Here is a 21,362-nt window from a genome sequence, read left to right on the forward strand (position 1 = left end):
GGATCACTACGGACGAGCAGTATGGAGATATTTTGTGGTTTCAATTATGTGTTTTTGGACGTTTGAATCTGGGGCGCCGTCAGCCTGCATTAGGTGGAGTTGTGTTGCTACCCCCTCTCCCCTTGGATCTCTGCAAGTGATGTGAGGACTCTAAAACTTCACCAGAGCCTCCCTCGATATATGGGTGAGTAGATAATGGCTGAATTTTCATTTTTGGGTGCACTATCCCTTTAACTCTGGGCTGGTCAGCTGGACCTGATGCTAGTTCGCCACCTATTGGTGTGCAGTCAAACCTGTAACTTCAGTATATTGCATTTGTACCACTGAATGAACTATTACAGGGACAGTTGCCATTATATTGGAGAGGAGGCAGACATCTCTACGGCTGATACCTCCAGCACTCAGCAACTCACACAAAATCAATCTAGATTTATACATAGCTACAGGTAAGAGTAAAAATATGTATTTTGATTTGGAAGGAAGGAAGGAAATTTTTGAATGTGACTCGCTTTGCAAAAAATGAGAATCATCTGCTTCTCTCTTTAGAAAATATCAACTTTGGGGCATGGGTGACTTAGTGGATAGAGCAGGCGCCCCATTATTTATTTGTACAGTGCACAGAAAAAATGGTTGTGCAGGGTGCCCAGGGGGGTTCCGTGTGGCTAATACAGTAAGCCTGGAGTTTTTGGAGCTGGGGTCCCAGGGCCGGTGACCTCTTTGACCATCCCTCCTTTTTAATCTGTGCTTGGGAACCAGTGCACTAGGGGCGCTATACTCCTACAAACTCCCCGGTTTCCTCAGCTCCTCCTCCTCCGTGTTCTTGTCACATTGTCCAACATGGCTGCCTCCATGGTGAGGTCCTGCCGCTATGTATCCTGTATTCTGCTCAGGCGACCGGGTCTTTACCTCACACTCAGGTCTAACTTTCACTGTTCCTCCTCTGCACATAGCGGACTGCTGTTTTCTCTCAACAAACGCGGTATCCTGAAGGACTCTTTCCCAGAGAACGCAGCGCAGGACCGGCTCCCCAAGCTGCTCCAGTCCGGTGCTCAGACTCTGTACTGCGGCTTTGACCCCACGGCCGACAGCCTCCATGTGGGCAACCTGCTCGCCCTCATCGGCCTGCTGCACTTCCGAAGCGCCGGGCACCATGTCCTGGCTGTACTCGGAGGGGCCACGGCGCAGATCGGAGACCCGAGCGGCAAAACACACGAGAGGGAGCGGATGTCCGCGGACGCCGTGGAGGCAAACACCCGCAGCATCCAGGAGAGCATCCAGGGGATTTTCACCAACCACGAGCTGCTGTTTCACGACAGCTCCAGGAAGCTGGGCACCGTGACGGTACTGAACAACCTGAGCTGGTACAAGGACTGGGGCGTGGTGGCGTTTCTGTCGGAGGCCGGAAGGCACTTCAGGATGGGCACCATGCTCAGCCGCCACAGCGTGCAGTCCAGGCTGAGGAGCGCAGACGGTATGAGCCTGACAGAGTTCACCTACCAGGTGTTCCAAGCGTATGACTTCCACCACCTCAACCAAATATACGGCTGCAAGATTCAGCTCGGGGGCACCGACCAGCTGGGCAATTTGATGTCTGGCCATGATTACATTCACAAGTAAATGTCCATCCTGTTTATATGCAGTTCAGCAGGTTATTACAGCAGCAGTGTCTCCTGTTTAGTATCATCAGAGAGCATTGTTCCGAACCCCAATGACAAATCTGTCAATTTAACATATAAGTGATCCTTGGTGACTTTGTACACACCAACAAATATAACCAAAGGTTGTGTGTGAATTCTCAGAAGCCACTCTTCAATTCGGCATACACACCAACCTACCAAACATTTATTCTTCCTTTTTAAACACGTGTCAACAGTTGGCAAACGCGCATTGATTCCTCCTTTGTAGACACCTGTCAAATTCTAGCCACCAAGAAGACACCATTTTAGGCCTTAGTGATTTAAAATGTCCCCTAAATCTTCCAAAAAAAAAAAAAGGGGTGAAGACTGTCATTTTATAGGTGAATGTAGTTTGAAAACTGAACTCAATCTGCTTTTAATCAGCAAAAGCTTATTTCTACCAACTACACCAAATCTAAAGCTGCAAGATGGGCAGTTTGATGTCCATCAGTTTACTCACAACAAAATGTCATCTATGTATCTACTGTTATATTAATGAGAATGGTTTTATATTAATATATCACAAATGGCAAATGTATACAACATCCACTATTTATGATTATGATCTTTAATACAGTGAATTTTGTTCCAGTATTAAGCAGATCAGACAACTCTTGACATATAAAACAAAAACTCTAGCATCTCTTTGTGTCAGGATTTAATCACAAGTTGCTTGACTTCAAACAGAATTTTGTGAAACATTAAATGGATACTACGGAAGCGTATTGCATTCGCTTGACAAATAAAAAAAGCCCTGTTTTTTAAATAATTTTTTCTGTTTTTCGTGGTGATTTTTTTCCTGAACGAGGAGACGAGATACTTCAAAATCTCGCGAGAAGCTCCCACCTGGCACCTGCAAGTGAGCCCTGCATCCATGGTGACTCCTGCTCCTAGACAATTTCAACTACGGGATCAATAAGGGTAAGGCACGTAATTAGTTACACACAGGGTATGTTAATCTAGCTATGTTTTCGACTGCATCCTTCTAGTGTAGGCCTATTGCTCAATGTAACAGGTTAGGTTAGTAACAGGTTGTAACAATGTTACCTGACAACTGAAATCATAACCATACATGTTTGTCAGGTAACGTTGTTACAACCTGTTACTAACCTAACCTGTTACATTGAGCGATAGGCCTACACTAGAAGGATGCAGTGGAAAACATAGCTAGATTAACATACCCTGTGTGTAACTAATTACGTGCCTTACCCTTATTGATCCCGTAGTTGAAATTGATGCAAAATACATCCATGTGCAGGAGTCACCATGGATGCAGGGCTCACTTGCAGGTGCCAGGTGGGAGCTTCTCGCGAGATTTTGAAGTATCTCGTCTCCTCGTTCAGGAAAAAAAAATTACCACAAAAAAAAAAAAACAGAAAAAAAAAATACCACACACACACACACAAAAAACAGAAAAAAACCCCCTCGAAAAACAGAAAAAAATACCTCGAAAAACAGAACAAATACCTCGAAAAACAGAAAAAAAAACCCCTCGAAAAACAGAAAAAAATACCTCGAAAAACAGAAAAAAACCCCTCGAAAAACAGAAAAAAATACCTCAAAAAACAGAAAAAAACCCCTCGAAAAACAGAAAAAAATACCTCGAAAAACAGAAAAAAACCCCTCGAAAAACAGAAAAAAATACCTCGAAAAACAGAAAAAAACCCCTCGAAAAACAGAAAAAAATACCTCAAAAAACAGAAAAAAACCCCTCGAAAAACAGAAAAAAATACCTCGAAAAACAGAAAAAAACCCCTCGAAAAACAGAAAAAAATACCTCAAAAAACAGAAAAAAACCCCTCGAAAAACAGAAAAAAATACCTCGAAAAACAGAAAAAAACCCCTCGAAAAACAGAAAAAAATACCTCAAAAAACAGAAAAAAACCCCTCGAAAAACAGAAAAAAATACCTCGAAAAACAGAAAAAAACCCCTCGAAAAACAGAAAAAAATACCTCAAAAAACAGAAAAAAACCCCTCGAAAAACAGAAAAAAATACCTCGAAAAACAGAAAAAAACCCCTCGAAAAACAGAAAAAAATACCTCAAAAAACAGAAAAAAACCCCTCGAAAAACAGAAAAAAATACCTCGAAAAACAGAAAAAAACCCCTCGAAAAACAGAAAAAAATACCTCAAAAAACAGAAAAAAACCCCTCGAAAAACAGAAAAAAATACCTCGAAAAACAGAAAAAAAACCTTGAAAAACAGAAAAAATACCCTGAAAAACAGAGAAAAAATTACTCAGAAAAACAGAGAAAAAATTACTCAGAAAAACAGGGCTGTTTTTATTTGTCAAGTGAATGCAATACACTTCCGTAGGAAATGCCTCCTAAATGCAACAGTCCAGCATGTTATTTTCATGGCCTAGGGAAGTTCAATTAATATTAGTGAACATGAGCCACTCTTTCTCACAGCTGGTTGCACAAAACATCTTAAGTTAAGATTTACCTTAAAGTTTCCTCAAAATAAAATGGGTTGCACAAAACACTTTTTAAGTTTTCTCCTTAAGGTTTCCTTAAAATGTTGAATTAAGTATTTTCTCCTTGGCTTGGTCTTAAACTTAACGAATCCCGAGACTGTTGCATAAAGGACCTTAACAATCAAAGCAAGATTTAAAAAAAAAAAACCTAAGGTACCTCTGACTCCATCTTAACTGCAACATGATTGAGTTTATGGTGAAAATGAAAAACACTAACACACCCTGAGAAGAACCAGATGAATACGCTTTTGATTTTACACTTTAGATTTCACTTTCTTCTTAAAAACATTTTCTGTTTTCTGGTATTCTGGGATCAAATTTAATCTGTAGTTTGTGCTTTCTGTGATTATATTCCTCCAGAAGTATAATCTCTTCCTTCTCTGACCAATATGGTTTTCATGTCTTCTTTTCTTCTGCCATATGTTCTTTGTGAGGCGAAAACAGGCATCACAAGCGAGTCCAAGCAAACAAACAGTCTCCATGGAAATTTTTACCACTGTGAGAACTCTTTCAACGCAGGAAATGAGTTAATATTTAGGAAATCTTTTAAGGGATTCTGGGCAGCTGTGGAAGTCCCTCGGCTAAGGAGAAATTAAGCCATAAGTGTCTACTTAAGGAGAAAACTTAAGGTGTTTTATGCAACTGATTCTTGTGAGCTTTATTCTATTGTAGTGTTCTCAGTTCTGAAACAGAAAATGTACCATATAAACCAAATCATAATGTTTGTTTACATGAACTTCCAAGTAGAAAACTCTGTGTCACAAACATAAAATGAAACGGCGCTGTGCAAACGCTGCCTCATGTCCATAATTCAAATCAGTTGCCAGTTGTCTACCTGTATGTGATTGTTGTTAGCACGATGTTTAATATTTCAGTCATTCAGACCCAAACATTCTCCTTGGTGCTCTCAGTGTCATCTGTTACATATTTCCTAATCCATTGTTTACGGATAGCTTCAGACTTTATACTTGATTGATGACATCACAGATTTGACTTTTAGCACCGTAGTTTTTGGATTTTGGAGAGAGTCGTTCACGAGATACATGGATGAATATTGTAGGATTGTCGTACACCATAAGAATAACGAATGAATTTTGTAAATGGGCTTGGTTCCCCATTACGATTATATCATCCCCATTTGAGTCCACTGAATGTTAAATTATTGCCACACCTTATGGTTAGGCTAAGCATTTAAAAAAGCACTAGTGTGGTGGAGCATTCCACTCACAGGTTTTAAGATACCTACTCCAGACATGCAGCACGTGGTTAATTAAACCTGATTCCTCTGCAGAGTGAGCGGTGAGGAGGTGTACGGCCTGACCATCCCGCTGGTGACCAGCTCTGTCGGGGACAAGCTGGGGAAGACAGCAGGCAACGCAGTGTGGCTCAACAGAGACAAGACGTCTCCCTTTGAACTCTACCAGTTCTTCCTCAGGCAGCCTGACTCCAGCATAGAAGGGTACGTGAAGATGAAGCCTGATGATCGGTTGTGATTATAAAGATGTGATGAACAGTGAAAACATCTGAAAGCATCTCACAAATGGTTGCTTGTACACGCATTGCCTCATCTGGCTCTTGATGTAGGTATTCTGTGCGCTGTAGGAGGCTGAGGTATTGTGTGTGGTCTTTTCACAGGTACCTGAAGCTGTTCACCTTCCTGCCTCTGGCGGAGGTGGAGAGTCTGATGGAGCAGCAGAGAGCAGATCCAAGTAAACGCCTCGCACATAAGCGACTGGCCGCGGAGGTGACCAAACTGGTGCACGGAAAAGACGGCCTGGAGAGTGCAAAGAGGTCAGAACATCCTGCATGTGTTCATACTGTATGTGGTATCTAATGCTCCTTTATTAAATATAATAACAGTCTTTGCATGTTATGTTTTTTGGGTTAAAGGCAGCAGGAATTAAATCAGCTCAAGAATAAATGAGTGTAACTGAGAAAGGAACTCCACTGGTCACTGTTCTGTAGTAACCTCTCACCTCCTTGTAGCAAGGATAATCAACCTTTTCAGATAAGAAGAGTCATATCATATATTACTGTTGCAGATGTACCAACGCGCTGTACAACAGCAGCGTGCAGGCCTTGGAGGAAATGAGTGATGAGGAGCTTCAGGAGCTCTTCAGGGAGGCCCCCTTCCATGAGCTGCTTTTGGAGCCAGGTACCACCGTGATAGACGCCTGCCGCAAAGCCAACGCCATCCCAGAGGGTCCCAGAGGGTAGGTCCTCCTGGTTATGTCATCAGTCAGTAAGGTTAACATCTGCATTAGAGGATACGCTGCTAACTGTGGATGGAAGCCAAAGATTGTGCTGTTGAGAAAACGTCATCTTAAATCAATTCAATTTTAATTTTGGGGTGATTTTGGTTGAATTCTACAACATGCAGCACAGCGCTTTGTTCACAGCTGCAGCAACAAAGCGTTTTGAATTTGCTGCACAAACTCTGATTTGTGCCTCTGGGTGGATTCTTCCTCCAGGGTAAACATCACCAATATTTGATAAGAAATTAAACTACATTACCCCAGAGTGCTTATATGAACGTTAAAGGGCCAGTCCACTCAAACTAAGAAAACAGATTTTCCCCTTACCGTCAGTGGTATTAAAGGGATAGTGCGCCCAAAAATGAAAATTCAGCCATTATCTGCTCACCCATATGCTGAGGGAGGCTCAGGTGAAGTTTTAGAGATTGAAACGTCCAGAAACACATAATTGAAACCACAAAATATCTCCATACTGCTCGTCCGTAGTGATCCAAGTGTCCTGGCTACAGGCCACAATGAGGCTNTGGATCTCTGCAAGGGATGTGAGGACTCTAAAACTTCACCTGAGCCTCCCTCGGCATATGGGTGAGTAGATAATGGCTGAATTTTCATTTTTGGGTGCACAATCCCTTTAACCAGGGATTGGAGCAGTGGCACTAATCTGGGCAAAAACACACACACACATTTTTTAATGTTACTTTTCAGTGCATGTTCGTGTAGAGCTGCGACTAATGATTGCTTTCATTATTAATTTATGTAAGTTGTTTTTAGATTAACCATTTCTTCTATAAAACGTCAGACAAATTAAAAGAACTCCTTCACACAAAGTTCCAGATACCCATAGTGATGTTTTCAAATTGCTTGATTTATCGGACCAACAATTCTATATTTCCTATTATATAAAACTGAAAGGAGCAGCAGGTCCTTAATGAGAAGCTGGAGTCAGTGAATATCTGCCTGAAGGGTTGGGTTCTATTCACATTTGATCCGATATGATCCCGGTACCTGGCATTTGTTAATGGTACCTTCTGTTTTCCTACTTTATCTCTAACAACAAAAAATGTAATTTTTGAACAAGCTGCAGGAGTGACGTCGTCTTGCATTCTGCTCATCTGCTCTTTTCTGATCACATGTAGAGCTAAGTCTCTGTCTACCTATCTGCTTGTGTGTCTGTGTGTTACAGCTGATAAATATGTAGAATGAATATGTAATTTGAAAAACACAATAACAAGTAGCAGTTATGAGGAAAATAGACCAGATGGTGAAACTGTTGGCGCTGAAGCGATAGTTTCGGCTTGCTGGGAAGCCAACACAGTTCTATGGCTGCCTTCAGGGCACTCCTGTCCAAACCTGACGTTCTCACTCACTCTCTGGCACTGAAATTTGGCACAGAATGATTTAACATGAGTTAGTGCTCAGTAATACTGACATAATTCGATCGGTACACTTAACCCTTTAACTACTATTTCAGACAGGTAATGAAGGAAACCTTGTACTAAACTAACTTAAAATGTTTGTGTGCAGGTATCAGATGGTTTCGAAGGGAGCCGTGTGGATCAACCACAGTCGGACAGACAAACCGGAGCAGGTTCTGATCCCCAAACTCCACATCCTATCGAATGGACTCACCTTGCTCAGAGTGGGAAAGAGGAACTTCTACATCATCAAGTGGCTCAGCCTCTGAGGCTGCCTGCTCTCACAGTGGACCAGTTTGAGCTGTGACGGACTGACTGGGAAGGTAGGCGACTACACCTCAGCAGGATCAGTGAGGAGACGAGGATGGACTGATATTTTGGAACACACTGGGTTGTGGGCGTGGCCTAAACCCTTAATGGTTACCTGTAGTTGTCATATAAATATGTATATGTACAGATGTGACGTTTATGTAAAGCTATGGTATTAAACAGAGTTTGATATAAAGATTGTTTCCTGCTGACTTTGTACCCAGAGATGTTGGACAGTGGACACTAGGGGGCAGCATTGTCCCAGTCATAGCTGCAGTGCTGCAGGCCGCCACAGCTGCACCACACACCCTGCTGTGACCCCATAGGTAAATAATTGCTCCCTGTAAAATTAAATTGCATCATTTCTCGCAAACAGGTTATAGTTCTATTTTAAGCAGATCATGTTTTTCCAATTTGACGTGAACACGAGGCCGACATGTGTCCTAATGAGGCTGTTGTTTCTGCCTCAGCTGTGGAAGGTGTAAAGTGTACCAGGGAGAAAAGAACAAGCTTTGGATCAACTCCAGCATCGACATATCTTGCTTTTAGTTTATTTTTAGATTCTATAAATTTGGTGTTTCCATTAGGGGAACATTTATTCAAGATTAGCTTTAGATTTTCCCCTCCAGCACAAAGTTTTCACTGTGGTGTAAATAACTATATTTAACTCTCAGCATGCAGGGCCTCTGCCTGTCACTGCTGGTTTCTTTCTTTTTGGCTTTTTGTTTTTTTGCATGTACAGACTTCTGAGCGTGGAGATGTGCGTAGCTCTCTCGTCCTCATACATCTGTTCTTCTCTTTTTCTCCTGGGGGACGGTGGAGATGAGGACAGGGTCTGGGGTGTGCTGACCTCGACTTACCCCTCTCAGCTCCAGAGAATTGGTGGAAATACCATGTCATAAGGACACACATGTACTCAATGTACAATTTATTTTTTTTATGTTTTGGCCATAGTTAGATGGAGGGGTTATATACCTACTTCTACAGAGGGTCCACACCTTGAAGCATTAGCCTATGTATTCTCAGAAATGTTATCTCTTTTAAGGTGGAATGTTTACAAGCAATTTCACTTTTAACAGATAATTGTAAATTTCCCCCACAGATTATTTTTTCCAAATCTTACTGCATGTTGTTTTGGCAGCTGCTTATTTGTTTTATTAATGTTATTTTGCACACAAATATGTATTTGTTATTTGTGTATGTGTTGAAGGTGTATGTGGCTCAGATTTTTTTTTTTTAAATTAAATATATGAAAGGTAAATAGGTGATTTAAATTCAAAACCATCTCAAACTCTACCCTAGGGTTTTGTGTAGTTTTTGATATTAAGATGCATGTTTTTAAAAGTGCAATAGACATGCCTACCATTTAATATTTAGATTTTAATGCAAAGTAATCTCTCTTTTTTTGTAATTTGGTAGCTAAAATGTAAAACACATGTAAAGAAATTAACGAGGCAGCGTCCTGGGAATTGTCCTGTGATTTTTTTTTTTTTTAATCCTTTTATTGATTTCAAAGCATCTTGGCATGGGGCTGCAGTTGAAAATGGCTAACAAATGACACATTTACATAAGTCTTAATTAATGTGAGTTGTCCTTATAAATAAAATAAATCTAAAAAACATCTAAATCATGGGAACAAAAATTCCAATGCAGCATTTGTGTTTATTTTAGAAAGACAAATAGTTACAATGTGTTTTAATTAATTTGAGGGCATGCAAATTACAGTTATGGTTTTGATTTTTAATATTTTCCTTGTCAAAACAGTCTTAAATTTGAAGAATTTGAGGTTTTGGGTGCAGACGTGCTGGATGTTGCAAGCCTGCTGCAACTCCTCCGGTCCACCTTAAGAAAAGTAGGCGGGCTCAAGCGCTTCGACCAATCAGCGCGCTCCTCCGCATTTAAATAGCTCTGTGTGTCAATCATTTTTTCCTCCCCCCGTAGTCAGGCTCTACTCTCAATCCCAAGTACATCTCTCAATCGCCATATTGGGTACTGAGAAGGTTTGTCCGCCGTTGCTCTCACTACGGGACCAGACTGACAGAGCGGCTTCACTTCCCGGGCACTTTGTTTTCATGATCCGCGGAGACGACCTCCATCTTCACGACACCGCGGCCGTTACCGTCTCCAGCCCGACGTCTGCATGGCATAAGTCGTTGTTACGCTTGTTTTGGATCTTAGCTCAGCGACGAGGAGATACCCGTTGTTTTTGAGCGGTGTGTTTTTTCTCGTAGAAAACTGGACGCTGCCGGCTGTTTGAAAAATTCTCGCCTTTCTTCGGGGGGAAAATGTCAGATGTTCGACTATCAAACGGGAGCCCGACTCTGGAGCGGACGGACTCCCGGGTGTCGGAGCACCCGAAGCCGTCAGCTTGCAGGAACCTCTTCGGCTCGGTGGACCACGAAGAGTTAAAGAGGGATTTAAAGGGACACTTGCGGGAGATGGAAGAGGCTGCCTCCGCCAAGTGGGACTTCGACTTCGCCAGTCACACGCCGCTGGCTCACGGCAGGCTGGAGTGGGAATTAGTGGATTGTAGAAACGTCCCGAGCTTCTACAACAGGCAGCCGCGGAGGGAGAAGGGCGTCTGCTCCGCTGGGAATAACAATGTGGATCTAAATGGGAATCATAATTGTGTTGTTGTGGCTGCGAGCGAAGACACCGACAGGGCGGACGGGCAGATGGAGTGCACGGAGCAGTGCACCGGGCTGAGGAAAAGACCTGCATGTCACGGTACTACATCTGCAACTGAATAATTGTAACTCCACTGGTGTTTCTGTGCAGCAGGCATCCACAGTCACCACAGTGCTGGTGTGCTTATAACAGCCAAGTGCACTGCAAATAAATTTTAACATCTAAAATCGGATTATAATAAAACAGTGCATCTTAAAGGGTGTGCACACATGCACTGCAGTTAATTAAATATCTACTTCTCAGTGGTTTTTACTGACTGCTGCTCCACTTTGCCTTTGCAGACCCCTCGGCCCAAAATAAGAGGTCACACACCAGCTCAGAGGAGGTCACTTGTCCAAGCCTGGGCCACTCCACAGAACACACACCCAGAAAGACCAGTCCCAAGAGGCAAACGTGAAACGGTAAGATTAAAAAACGTGCATGCAACTTTTTAGAAATTATATTTTGTAAATGGGCTTCTGCACAGTGAGGGTCAGTGTAGAGGAGTCAGACCTCTTCCAGCTGTTGTTCACCCGCAAAAGACACCTGAATAAAACAACAATGCAATTTTTAAAAGCAAGTTTTATTGTGTTGTTATACTAGTATCTGTAACGCAATCCATTTTGCAGCGCAAACACATTTTAATTCGGATTTCAAACAGCTGTGCAGCTTTGACAAGCAAAACACTCCCCTTCGTGTGTGCACGTCCTCAGTGCTGTCTGTCAGGCTTCATTCATTTAGTAGTAATAGTGAGTAATAGTGAGTAAAAGTGCTCACCGCAGCAGGGTGACTGCACCCAAGCTTTCAGTCGTGCTTTTGCACCCAAACCTGTTTCGATCCACTGTGATCGATCGCGAGAGCACTTGTGAGTAACCCCAGACAAAAACGTGGCTGCACATTTACACCTTTTTTTTTTTTTTTTTTTTTTTTGTACTACAACCGCCTCCTGCCTGCCTGCCACGGTGAGCCCGAGTTTCCGACTAAACTGTAAACAACAAGTGTGCTGAACAACAGTGTAGTAGTAACACGTCAGCAGCCACTGCCCTCACAGCACAGCAGAGCAGAGCAGAGCAGAGCAGAGCAGGGACGGGAAGGGGCTGGTCTCTCTCCCTCTGTGTGTGTGTGTGTGTGTGTGTGTGTGTGTGTGTGTGTGCGCGCGCGCGCTGCACACACTTTGCACACTAATGTTACAACACACACATCTGTCTCTGCCGGCGGAGAGTGTGCAGAGAAGCCGTGCAGCTCTGAAATCAAGTGCGCTTGTTGGCCACGGCCGAGGGAGAATAGGCATGAAATCTGCATTGTCGTGGCAGGATGTGAACTGTCAAAGCTGCAGAAGAAGAAAGACACTTAAACTTACCTAAACCTGACTTTTTAGTGTATTTTTTAATTTGTGGAAAAGGGTGAAGTCAGTTTAGGGAACTACATGTGCAAAACATTGTGTTTTTTGACGAGGAAGAAACCTGACTTTATATTTCTGTGACAAATATCACATTTTGTTTGCATGCGTGCTTGTTGTTGTTGTTTCCCTGTGGTAGCCACCTTCTAAAAATTTCTATAAATTATTACAAGTGTGAAATTCATGCTAGATCAAGCACTGATGTAAAATCACACCTTCTGCTATTTTTGCACCTGTAACATTTTGCACAGTTTTTAAAAATGAGCGAGCAAACAATTCTTGCAGCAGCTCAATAACAGTGGAAATTGCAGTGCATTTACGTTTTTCACACTGTCCATAAATACTTTGTGCATTCAAGTTAACCCTCCCTCTCTTTGTGAGGGTGCAAGAGGATATATTTTCTGTTTTTAACTAAAAACTACACAGCAAAACTGTCCTGCAAGTGATGCATGAAGCTCAGTGTCAAAAGTTCGTCTCAAACATTCAGCCTCTTATTTTGTTTTTTTCTCTCTCCCCTTCCATCTAATTTTCCCCCTCACAGAGTCGAAGATGTATTTCCCCTTTTACGTGGGAAACCTCAGTGTTGGCCGATTTTTTTATTTTTTATTTTTGGAAGAGGAACTACACAGCATCAGAAACATATCAGCTCTCCTGAAGACGGGGGAGGACGCTGTTGAAGCACTGAATAGAAACACTAAAGTTGTGGCACTCAATTTAAAAAAAAAAAAAAAAAAAAAAAAAAAAAGTTACTGCCTCTAAAAGCAGTCGATGTAGCAGTGTGCAATTAGGTTTGATTTCCTTTTTTGCTCCTTTTTTTTTACTACCTGTGTGTAAATAAATATACATATTATATTATATTTCTCTCCATATGTAGCACATAAGAAAAACATTATGATTTGAACACAAATCCTTTTATGTAAAAAGGTGTGAATTTTGATTTGACTTGAAGAATTGCAGTGTAGTTTGATACATGTTTCCAAAATGCTGTTCTTTTCCTTTTTTTAATTATTTTATTTTCTGAAAAGCAGTGTGACTTTGACACGGTCCCTAATTGCTACATTTAAAACAAAAATCATGGCTCCTTAGAGTTTCTTAACAGTGTATCTTCACTCCGTCACCTTCCTAACTCTGCAGTGAAGAACGGTACAAATGTAGCTCATCTGTTTATGTTTTTTATTTTACCTTCCTCTGTGTCACCAAGTGCAGGTTCTCCTATAAGATCCATTTTTGCAGGAAATCAACACAGGAAAAAAATGTAATATTTCTCTTAGGACTTCCGTTACATCACCCGATATTTATTTTGTGATAGGTGCTTTTAGCATCAGCTGAATCCTGGAATATGATTTGTATTTTTTTTCTCAAGTTCTCCTGCACACCTCAGCCACATTGTAAAGGTGTGTTTAGATTTGGAGTTGTGAGGTACTCAGATATTGAAGGACAAAGACCATACAAACTGCACAGGTCGTGTTGTAAAGTCATCTATTTTCCTTTTTGTTTCATCAGCCTCAACGCTCCTCACAGAGGTTTTTTCTGAAAGGGGGTTGAATGTCCTACAATACCAAATACATGGTTGCTTCAGTACGGTTGCCAGCACCGCCTGCGCTCCTTAATTGACTTCACATTTTCTTGTGATAACCTAGACTTTAAATTTCCATTTATGTTTGTACTTGTTTCACCAATGTTGTTAGCCTGCTGAGGATGCAAAATGTGAGCATCTAAAAGCTTCCCTGTATTGGCCCTAAAGTGTGGGTTATATTCAAAGAGACCAGTGTACACCTGGACGGAGAGCGAGAACAGCTAGTCTCAGAAATGCAGTCACCATGCCTGTGTATTTGTGTAAATCTTTGCAATGTACCTTTGTACATAATTTTGTAAAAACACTGAGAAATTATACTAACTTATTTATGTCAATTTTTTTTATGTAGAATAAAAAAATGGGTTTTTTTGATTACGGTTATCCAAAGTGGCATTTACTTTATTATAATTGTCTTATTTTGTAAAAGCATATTTTTTGGTAGTTTTTTTTTTCTTATCAATAAGGTTGCAAACTGAGCCTGATAAAATATTTGATGTGCATTTTGTAATGTGTGGTTATAAAATGTGTTGCAATCAATTAAAAGAGAAAATCAAATCTTATTTGACTTGTGGTTGCTTTTTTTTTTACACTTGGTGTAATTTCACCATCACACACACACACACACACACACACACACACACACACATTGCTCAGTTTTATCTTATAAACCTTCACATTTGCCAAAATAACCCTAAAAAAGATAACTGCAAATTTTTCTGTGTCTATAAAAATCCAAAACACACTTGTGGAGGTGCAGTGTTTGCAGCAGCTGTGTGAGTGTATCTCTGTGCATGCACCCATCCTGATACAATGCAGTGACACTCCCAATATGAATCCACCAGCGTCCTGAGCCGGTTGATGATTGACACTCTGGTCATCCAATGAAACGCAGAGTGGGGGAAGCAGACCACTTGTTGCAGCCAGTAACGTTCACTAACTTATCATGGGAATGGCTTTCATGGAAAAAAATAAGCGCTTTGAGCTCAGAGTACGATCCTCAGCTATAAGGTAAAATACGGCAACTTAAATTATAATTTTATTTTTTTTTACTATTTGACTGGCCTCAGTAGCTTCTGTGTTTCAGTTTGAGTGTGTGTGTGTGGATATGAGTGTGTGTAAGCATGTGAGTGTGTGGGAGAAGAGCAAGAGTGACTGTGCTTTCACTTATGAGTCTTGTGTGGTGTGTTTTCAATTATCTTTTCATCTTAAATTCTTCCTGCTACTAAAACAGGTTTTATATTTAATGTTAGATATTTGGGGGAAAAAGTATTATAAATTGTGCAGTGTTAAGTGGTGACACTGCACTCAGTTTAGGAAGTGTATTTTTTTACCTCCTATTTCAATTTAAAAATGGCAAATTAGGATTTAAAAATATCTTCTTATATCATTGATTTGAGATATTTTATATAAATTTTCACTAATATTTTTTAAATATTTTTTTCTAATATTTACATTTTGTTATATATAGTTTAAAACTGAAAAGAAAATAGAAACAATACCTCAGTTGCTTCAAAACAAATCCATATTTCCTCTAATGGAAAACGTAATATTTTTTTATAATTTTTATTTTCTGTCACATAAAGAATTCTTGTCACTGTGAGTGATGTGTGACAACAGCAGCTAGACGCTCTTTGACCTGAAGTAATTTCACTACACACGTCTCGGTTTCTGTCACGGCACATCTTCTGCTGTAAAAACCCAAATTAATGCTTTCACCACACGGCATCTCCCTGCTTCCTCCCTGTCACACCAACACAGGAAGACACCTGCAGCAGCTCTGTAAAGCTGGATGGGTGGGGAGAGGGGAAGATGAGGTGGAGGAAGAGGAGGAGGGTGGGGTGGTGGTGGGGACAGGGGGGGTCCGGTCCTGAAGTGTGCAGGTGGGTAACCTCAGCTCAGCCGTCCACCCCCACCCTGAGCCCTGCCCATTGTCCCAGTGTGTGGGCTTTTGTGTGGAGGGCCATTGTGAGGGGCCGGGGCCGGCCACTGTTGTGTCTGGGGCTTCTCTGCTCAGACAAAGAGCCCGTCTACGAGCCTCCACCCTGCCCAAACAGCAGACTGACTGACTGGGTGTCTGACTGACTGACTGACTGACTGACTGACTGACTGCTTGACTAGGTGTCTCGCTGGCTGACTTACTGATTGAATGGTTGACTGGGTGTCTGTTTGGTTGACTGATTGATTTGACGGAGCCAGACAAGGAGGAAGTGTGTGTTTCAGCCAGTCTGTGATACTCAGTATAATGCAGTGTTAACTATGTCGAAATAATTTTCTAAATCTTTTTTCCAATGATAAAAACATACTTGCAACTTTGCTTTTAAATGTAGTATTTTTTAATTTAATTATAACAATTATTGTGATTTTTTTTACAACCAAATTAAGGATGTTTAGAAAACAAAAATTAAATTGAGACATATTGTGGTTGCAGTAAGTGGGAAAGTGTGTGTGTGTGTGTGTGTGTGTGTGTGTGTGTGTGTGTGTGTGTGTGTGTGTGTGTGACTGAGTGGCTGCAGAGTTCAATCCCCTGCAGTTGTTGCAGCATTTTATCAAAGCCATGTTTTTTATTTGTGCAGCACAGTGGGCACAGGCAATGTGAGTAATGTGAGTGGTGTCAGCAACCTGTTATTGCTCATGTAAAACATGGACGTTTTCTTATTTCTTCAGGCAGTGGGAGGTTTTGTCACAACACTGATGTAGGAATTACACACAGTGTGAAAAAATCTTTATGAGTTACGTATTTAAATGGAAGTTTTGAGCTTGCTTGTCAGTTTCTGTCCTGCAACCCCTCTACAGATAATACCTTATCATCCCATGTTATGTTCACCTGCACTGACTCATTGCTGAACTCCCTTTCGAGTATGTCTGCTCAAACTAGACTGTTTATTTGCGAGCATCACAGCCATGCCTGCAGATAACAAGGTCAGTTATTCATTGATAAGACCACACTGTGTGGCCGGCCGCTGTGATGCAACATTGTCTCTCCTTGCATGAGAAACACCTCTTCTATTACGGCAACGAACGCCCCCTGAAAGCATTCCTGTAACACTCCCATACTCCATTGCAGCCACCCAAACAAAACCACAGTGGACTCGAGGAAATTCCAGTGAGCCAGTCAGTCAGGGACGTGGAAGGCACCGTGGGCCTGTTTCTCTCTGCGACATCTCACATGTGCCAAGAATCACACTTCCTTGCTATATCAACAGAAACAGGTTATCTTTTCCTGTTAACCGCCCCAGCACTTAATATAAAGTCACAAGTTCCTCCCCATGTTTCCTGCCCAGGCCGCAACCCACGTCATCGAGATATTCCCTTGGCACCTCAGGCAGTGAATGAGGGGAAAGCAAGTGCCCACAAACAAACACCTAACATCCCTCTCTCTGTCTGTGTCTCTCTCCCTGTGTTTCTTTCCTTCTTACAGGCTTTGAGGAGACTAAATTACATCTGAGTTACTGTATTTTTTTCCCCCATTTCTCTGTTTCGTTTGTTTTAGCCTGCCTGGAATGCCCCGAGTGGGTGGGGTTTGGATGTTTTTTTGGACAGCTCAATTGGATACAGCGAGCCAGGAAAGCTGTATCAATACAGGAAAAGTATTTCATTGAGCGTCCGATCTCTGACGTCACTCTGGTTCCTCAAATGTGTGCGTTGTGCGGAGCGTGTGAGAGAGTCTGGGGATGAGTGACAGGCAGGGAGGAGGGGGGAGGAGAGGTTAGGGAGATGCTGCAGAGCATCAAATGACAGATGTGCAGATGTGGTGCGTTTTCGCAGTGAAGAAAGAAGGGGGGGAGGGGGAGGGGCTCGGGGGGGCTGGGGGTGGTAATGCTCATTAAAGCAGCGCACCTGCAGCCTATCAAAGAGCCTTTATCTTTTATCAAGGCAAATCTGCTCAAGCACGCAGTGCGAGACGTGAAAACAAGCAGGCTGTGCTGCACGCTCACTCCGACTCATTCTCTCTTTATCTCTCCTGACCAGCGGATGGTACCTGGCCCAGTAATCCCATCAGGAATGCTCATGGATGCATTTGGCCGAGAAATAGAGGCAGAGCTCCCAGCTGAAACATCTGTGGAGAGCAGATAGACCTCTTAGTTTCTTGGTGTATTGTCAGTCTCACTGTGATATTCTCTTTCATTAAATGTCACAAAGAAATAATCATCTTTACTTTACAGAAGGGCATTGCACTGTATGTTATTTATCTATAAAGCTGTCCTGCAAAACTTGCTCAACTATCTCTGCTCTCTGATCACATCTAAATAAGGTCACTGCAATATTAGGTCACATATAATTGAACTTTGTCTGTACTGCGTCTTCAAACAAAGCTGGATTCAAATACTGCTCCTCATAAATGGAGTGAGTCCAAAAAGTTCTGAGATTAAAATCTCTCATTTCTTTTGAAGATTTTAAAACACCATACTCAAACACTTTGAATGCCGCTTGTTATTGCTGTGTGTAATGTAGTGTAGAGCAGTGGGTCCCAACTGGTTCAGCCACAGGGTCCAGATTTCTCCTTAGTCATTCGTTTGAGGTCACACAGTTTAATACATTCAGTGTCATGCTTGCATTTGGCCATGTTGTTAAGCTAGTTTGCTGTCTGTGTCGAGCAGCTGTCTGTTAATCACTCACTCTACAGCTGAAAACGGCACTTCAAAATGAAAGCTCTGTGCTGGAAATGTACTGTACTTAGAAATTAAGTGATTTTTCTAAAAACTTGAGTCACTTGCGGTCCATTCAGAATGGCCCCACGACCCACTTTTGGACCGTGACCCACCAGTTGGGAACCACTAGTGTCATGTAAACACTACTCTGTGTGTGTAAATTGTGTTTGTTGTTGCTCATATGTTCTCCAATGCAAAGGGCTCTCTTGAAAAGGGGATTTTGATCTCAGTGAGACTACTAATTTAAATAAAGAGTCACAATCCATAGATAATAACTGCAACTAATGATTTTTCACTATAGATTAAGAATGTTTTTACTCATTTCTTTTTCCTAATTAGGCATTTAGTCAATAAAACATCCAAAACTGTTGCCTATCACAAGTTCCCATGGCTCAAGGTGACATCTTGTAAGTGCTACTCTTGTCAGACAAAATTCAAAGGTCTCGTACGATGGTGTAAAACTGAGAAAAGCAGAAAATCTGCACATTTGTGAAGCTGGAATCAGCCTATGTTTGAAATCTGCATAATAAATGACTTAATTAATTAAATAGCATCACTTTCGTGAATTAAGTTTTTGTTGGCAGGCTCAAGGATTGACCATTACTTTCAGCATTGAAATAAATTAATGAATACATACCCTGAATAATCAGACCTGTTAAGGCAAGGCTCTGACATACAATCATGGGAGAAGAGTGGAAGAAGTCACTGGATAAATAATTTCATTGGCAAGAGAGGATTTTGTGTGCACATGTGTGTGTGTGTAACAGTAGCAATACATAGCAGTTCACTGCAGTGGAGAGAGGGCTTAAATTCAAGTCAAATTGTGTTTGTAAGTGTGTTGTGTTTAAGTCCTGTGGAAACTTATATCTGCACACCACGGAATATCCATTTTAACTAATGTATGACCACATGTGCTTCTTCTCTAACATAATTTGTGTAATATAACCTTATGCATAATATACTGTGACTGTGTGTAAACTGGCAGAAGAGCTTTTCCACACAAATAATCTTGACAGAACGGGTGTGTCAGGATGTGATGTGAATTTGATGAGAAACTAAATATTTCCATATGATGCAACTTTTTGTACCATTTGCAGAAGTGTATGTGGCAATAATTCCATTCAGTCAAAATACATTTTACAAGACTGACCACAGTGTACATCAAATTACATCCCATCAAACAAGCCGGCCAGCCACAATGTCAAAACCATAGTTTCTCAAAGTGCAGCCCCCGGGCAAATAGTGGCCCTCAAAAACATTTTGTGAAACCCCTGAATTTGGAAAGGAACCCTAAAAGTGTCATGGTATAGTATGCCATAAAAATGTCACTAATAAATTATTAGTGTAGTATGTAATAAACAATCCCATAAAAACATGTCATAATATAAAACGTCATGAAAAATGCCAGGAAGATGTCATAGTATAGTATTTCATAGAAAGGTCATAAAATCATGTCATAGTATGCCATAATGATGTCATGAAAAAATATGCCAGTATTCATATTATGTCAAAAAATGCCATAGAATAATGTGTTGTAAAATGTCATAAAAATTGTATCACTAAATTAAGCACAAAATGGTCACATTATAACATGCGTTAGAATGGCAAATGTAAAATAAATGTAAAAATAAAAAATTCATAAAAATGTCATAAAGTAATATTCTATAAAATGTCATAGTATAGTATGTCTAAAAATGGCAAGAAGAATGTCATAGTAGAGAAAGCCAATAAAATTTAATAACAAAGTGACATAGTATAGTTTGCAAAGAAAATGTCATAGTGTTGCATTCCGTAAAAAGACACAAAAAATATGCATTAAAAAAAGGCTAGTGTATTTATTTGATAGAAATGTAAAAGTATAGTATGCCGTGAACTATAAAAACGTAAAATAGAAAAACTAATGTCTTACAATACTATGCCATTAAAAAAAAGTGATAATATAGTGTGCCATTAAAAATGTCATATTATACTATGCCATGAAGTGGCATGACATGACATGTCTAGTGTGCCATTATGAAAAAAAATGATAAAAACGTCATAATATAGTACGTCCTCAAAAATCTTTAAAAAACATCATAGTATAGTATCTCGTCAAAAATCATGAAAAAACGTCACAATATAGTATGTTGTCAAAAATCATGAAAAAACGTCACAGTATAGTATATTGTCAAAAATCATGAAAAAAACGTCACAGTATAGTATTTCGTCAAAAATCATGAAAAAACGGCATAGTATAGTATGTTGTCAGAAATCATGAAAAAATGTCATAGTATAGTATGTCATCGAAAATAATAAAAAAAAGTCATAGTATAGCATGTCATTAAAAATCATGAAAAAAAGTCATAGTATAGTATGTCATTAAAAATCATGAAAAAATGTTATGTCGTCAAAAATCATGAAAAAACGTCACAGTATAGTATGTCGTCTGAAATCATGAAAAAATGTCATATTATAGCTTGTCATTAAAAATCATGAAAAAAATGTCATAGTAGTATGTCATTAAAAATCACGAAAAAATGTCATAGTACAGTATGTCATTAAAAATCATGAAAAAACGTCATAGTATAGTATGTCGTCCGAAATCATGAAAAAATATCATAGTATAGCTTGTCATTAAAAATCATGAAAAAAAAGTCATAGTATATAGTATGCCATTAAAAATCACGAAAAAATGTCATAGTACAGTATGTCATTAAAAATCATGAAAAAATGTCATAGTACAGTATGTCATTAAAAATCATGAAAAAACGTCATAGTATATAGTATGTGATTAAAAATCACGAAAAAACGTCATAGTATAGTATGTCGTCCGAAATCATGAAAACATGTCATAGTATAGTATGTCATTAAAAATCATGAAAAAATGTCATAGTATAGTATGTCATCGAAAATAATGAAAAAAAGGCATAGTATAGTATGTCATTAAAAATCATGAAAAA

The 21,362-nt window shown here is 40.3% G+C and overlaps 2 protein-coding genes across 2 annotated transcripts; both read left to right on the top strand.

The window, feature by feature from the left end:
- The first annotated feature begins 804 nt into the window (after nt 1-804).
- Nucleotides 805-9,670, top strand: yars2 (tyrosyl-tRNA synthetase 2, mitochondrial). The gene is made up of 5 exons (XM_050073645.1): nt 805-1,613; nt 5,445-5,612; nt 5,789-5,944; nt 6,196-6,366; nt 7,933-9,670. Exons 1-5 carry the CDS (start codon nt 838-840, stop codon nt 8,090-8,092), a joined length of 1,431 nt encoding a protein of 476 aa, XP_049929602.1. The 5' UTR covers nt 805-837; the 3' UTR covers nt 8,093-9,670.
- Nucleotides 9,671-10,070: 400 nt separating this feature from the next.
- Nucleotides 10,071-14,334, top strand: cdkn1bb (cyclin-dependent kinase inhibitor 1Bb). Its single transcript, XM_050073651.1, has 3 exons — nt 10,071-10,859; nt 11,102-11,221; nt 12,740-14,334. Exons 1-2 carry the CDS (start codon nt 10,418-10,420, stop codon nt 11,215-11,217), a joined length of 558 nt encoding a protein of 185 aa, XP_049929608.1. The 5' UTR covers nt 10,071-10,417; the 3' UTR covers nt 11,218-11,221; nt 12,740-14,334.
- Nucleotides 14,335-21,362: the final 7,028 nt, after the last annotated feature.

The sequence above is a fragment of the Epinephelus moara genome, chromosome 20, assembly GCF_006386435.1.
Source record: "Epinephelus moara isolate mb chromosome 20, YSFRI_EMoa_1.0, whole genome shotgun sequence".
NCBI lineage: Eukaryota > Metazoa > Chordata > Actinopteri > Perciformes > Serranidae > Epinephelus > Epinephelus moara.

Excerpts from the sequence above, each read along its gene's own strand:
- cdkn1bb (XM_050073651.1), top strand. The coding sequence starts at position 10,418 with ATGTCAGATGTTCGACTATCAAACGGGAGCCCGACTCTGGAGCGGACG. Across the intron at positions 10,860-11,101 it reads GAAAAGACCTGCATGTCACG|ACCCCTCGGCCCAAAATAAG; the intron begins GTACTACATCTG and ends TTGCCTTTGCAG.
- yars2 (XM_050073645.1), top strand. The coding sequence starts at position 838 with ATGGCTGCCTCCATGGTGAGGTCCTGCCGCTATGTATCCTGTATTCTG. Across the intron at positions 5,945-6,195 it reads GGCCTGGAGAGTGCAAAGAG|ATGTACCAACGCGCTGTACA; the intron begins GTCAGAACATCC and ends TTACTGTTGCAG. Across the intron at positions 6,367-7,932 it reads ATCCCAGAGGGTCCCAGAGG|GTATCAGATGGTTTCGAAGG; the intron begins GTAGGTCCTCCT and ends GTTTGTGTGCAG.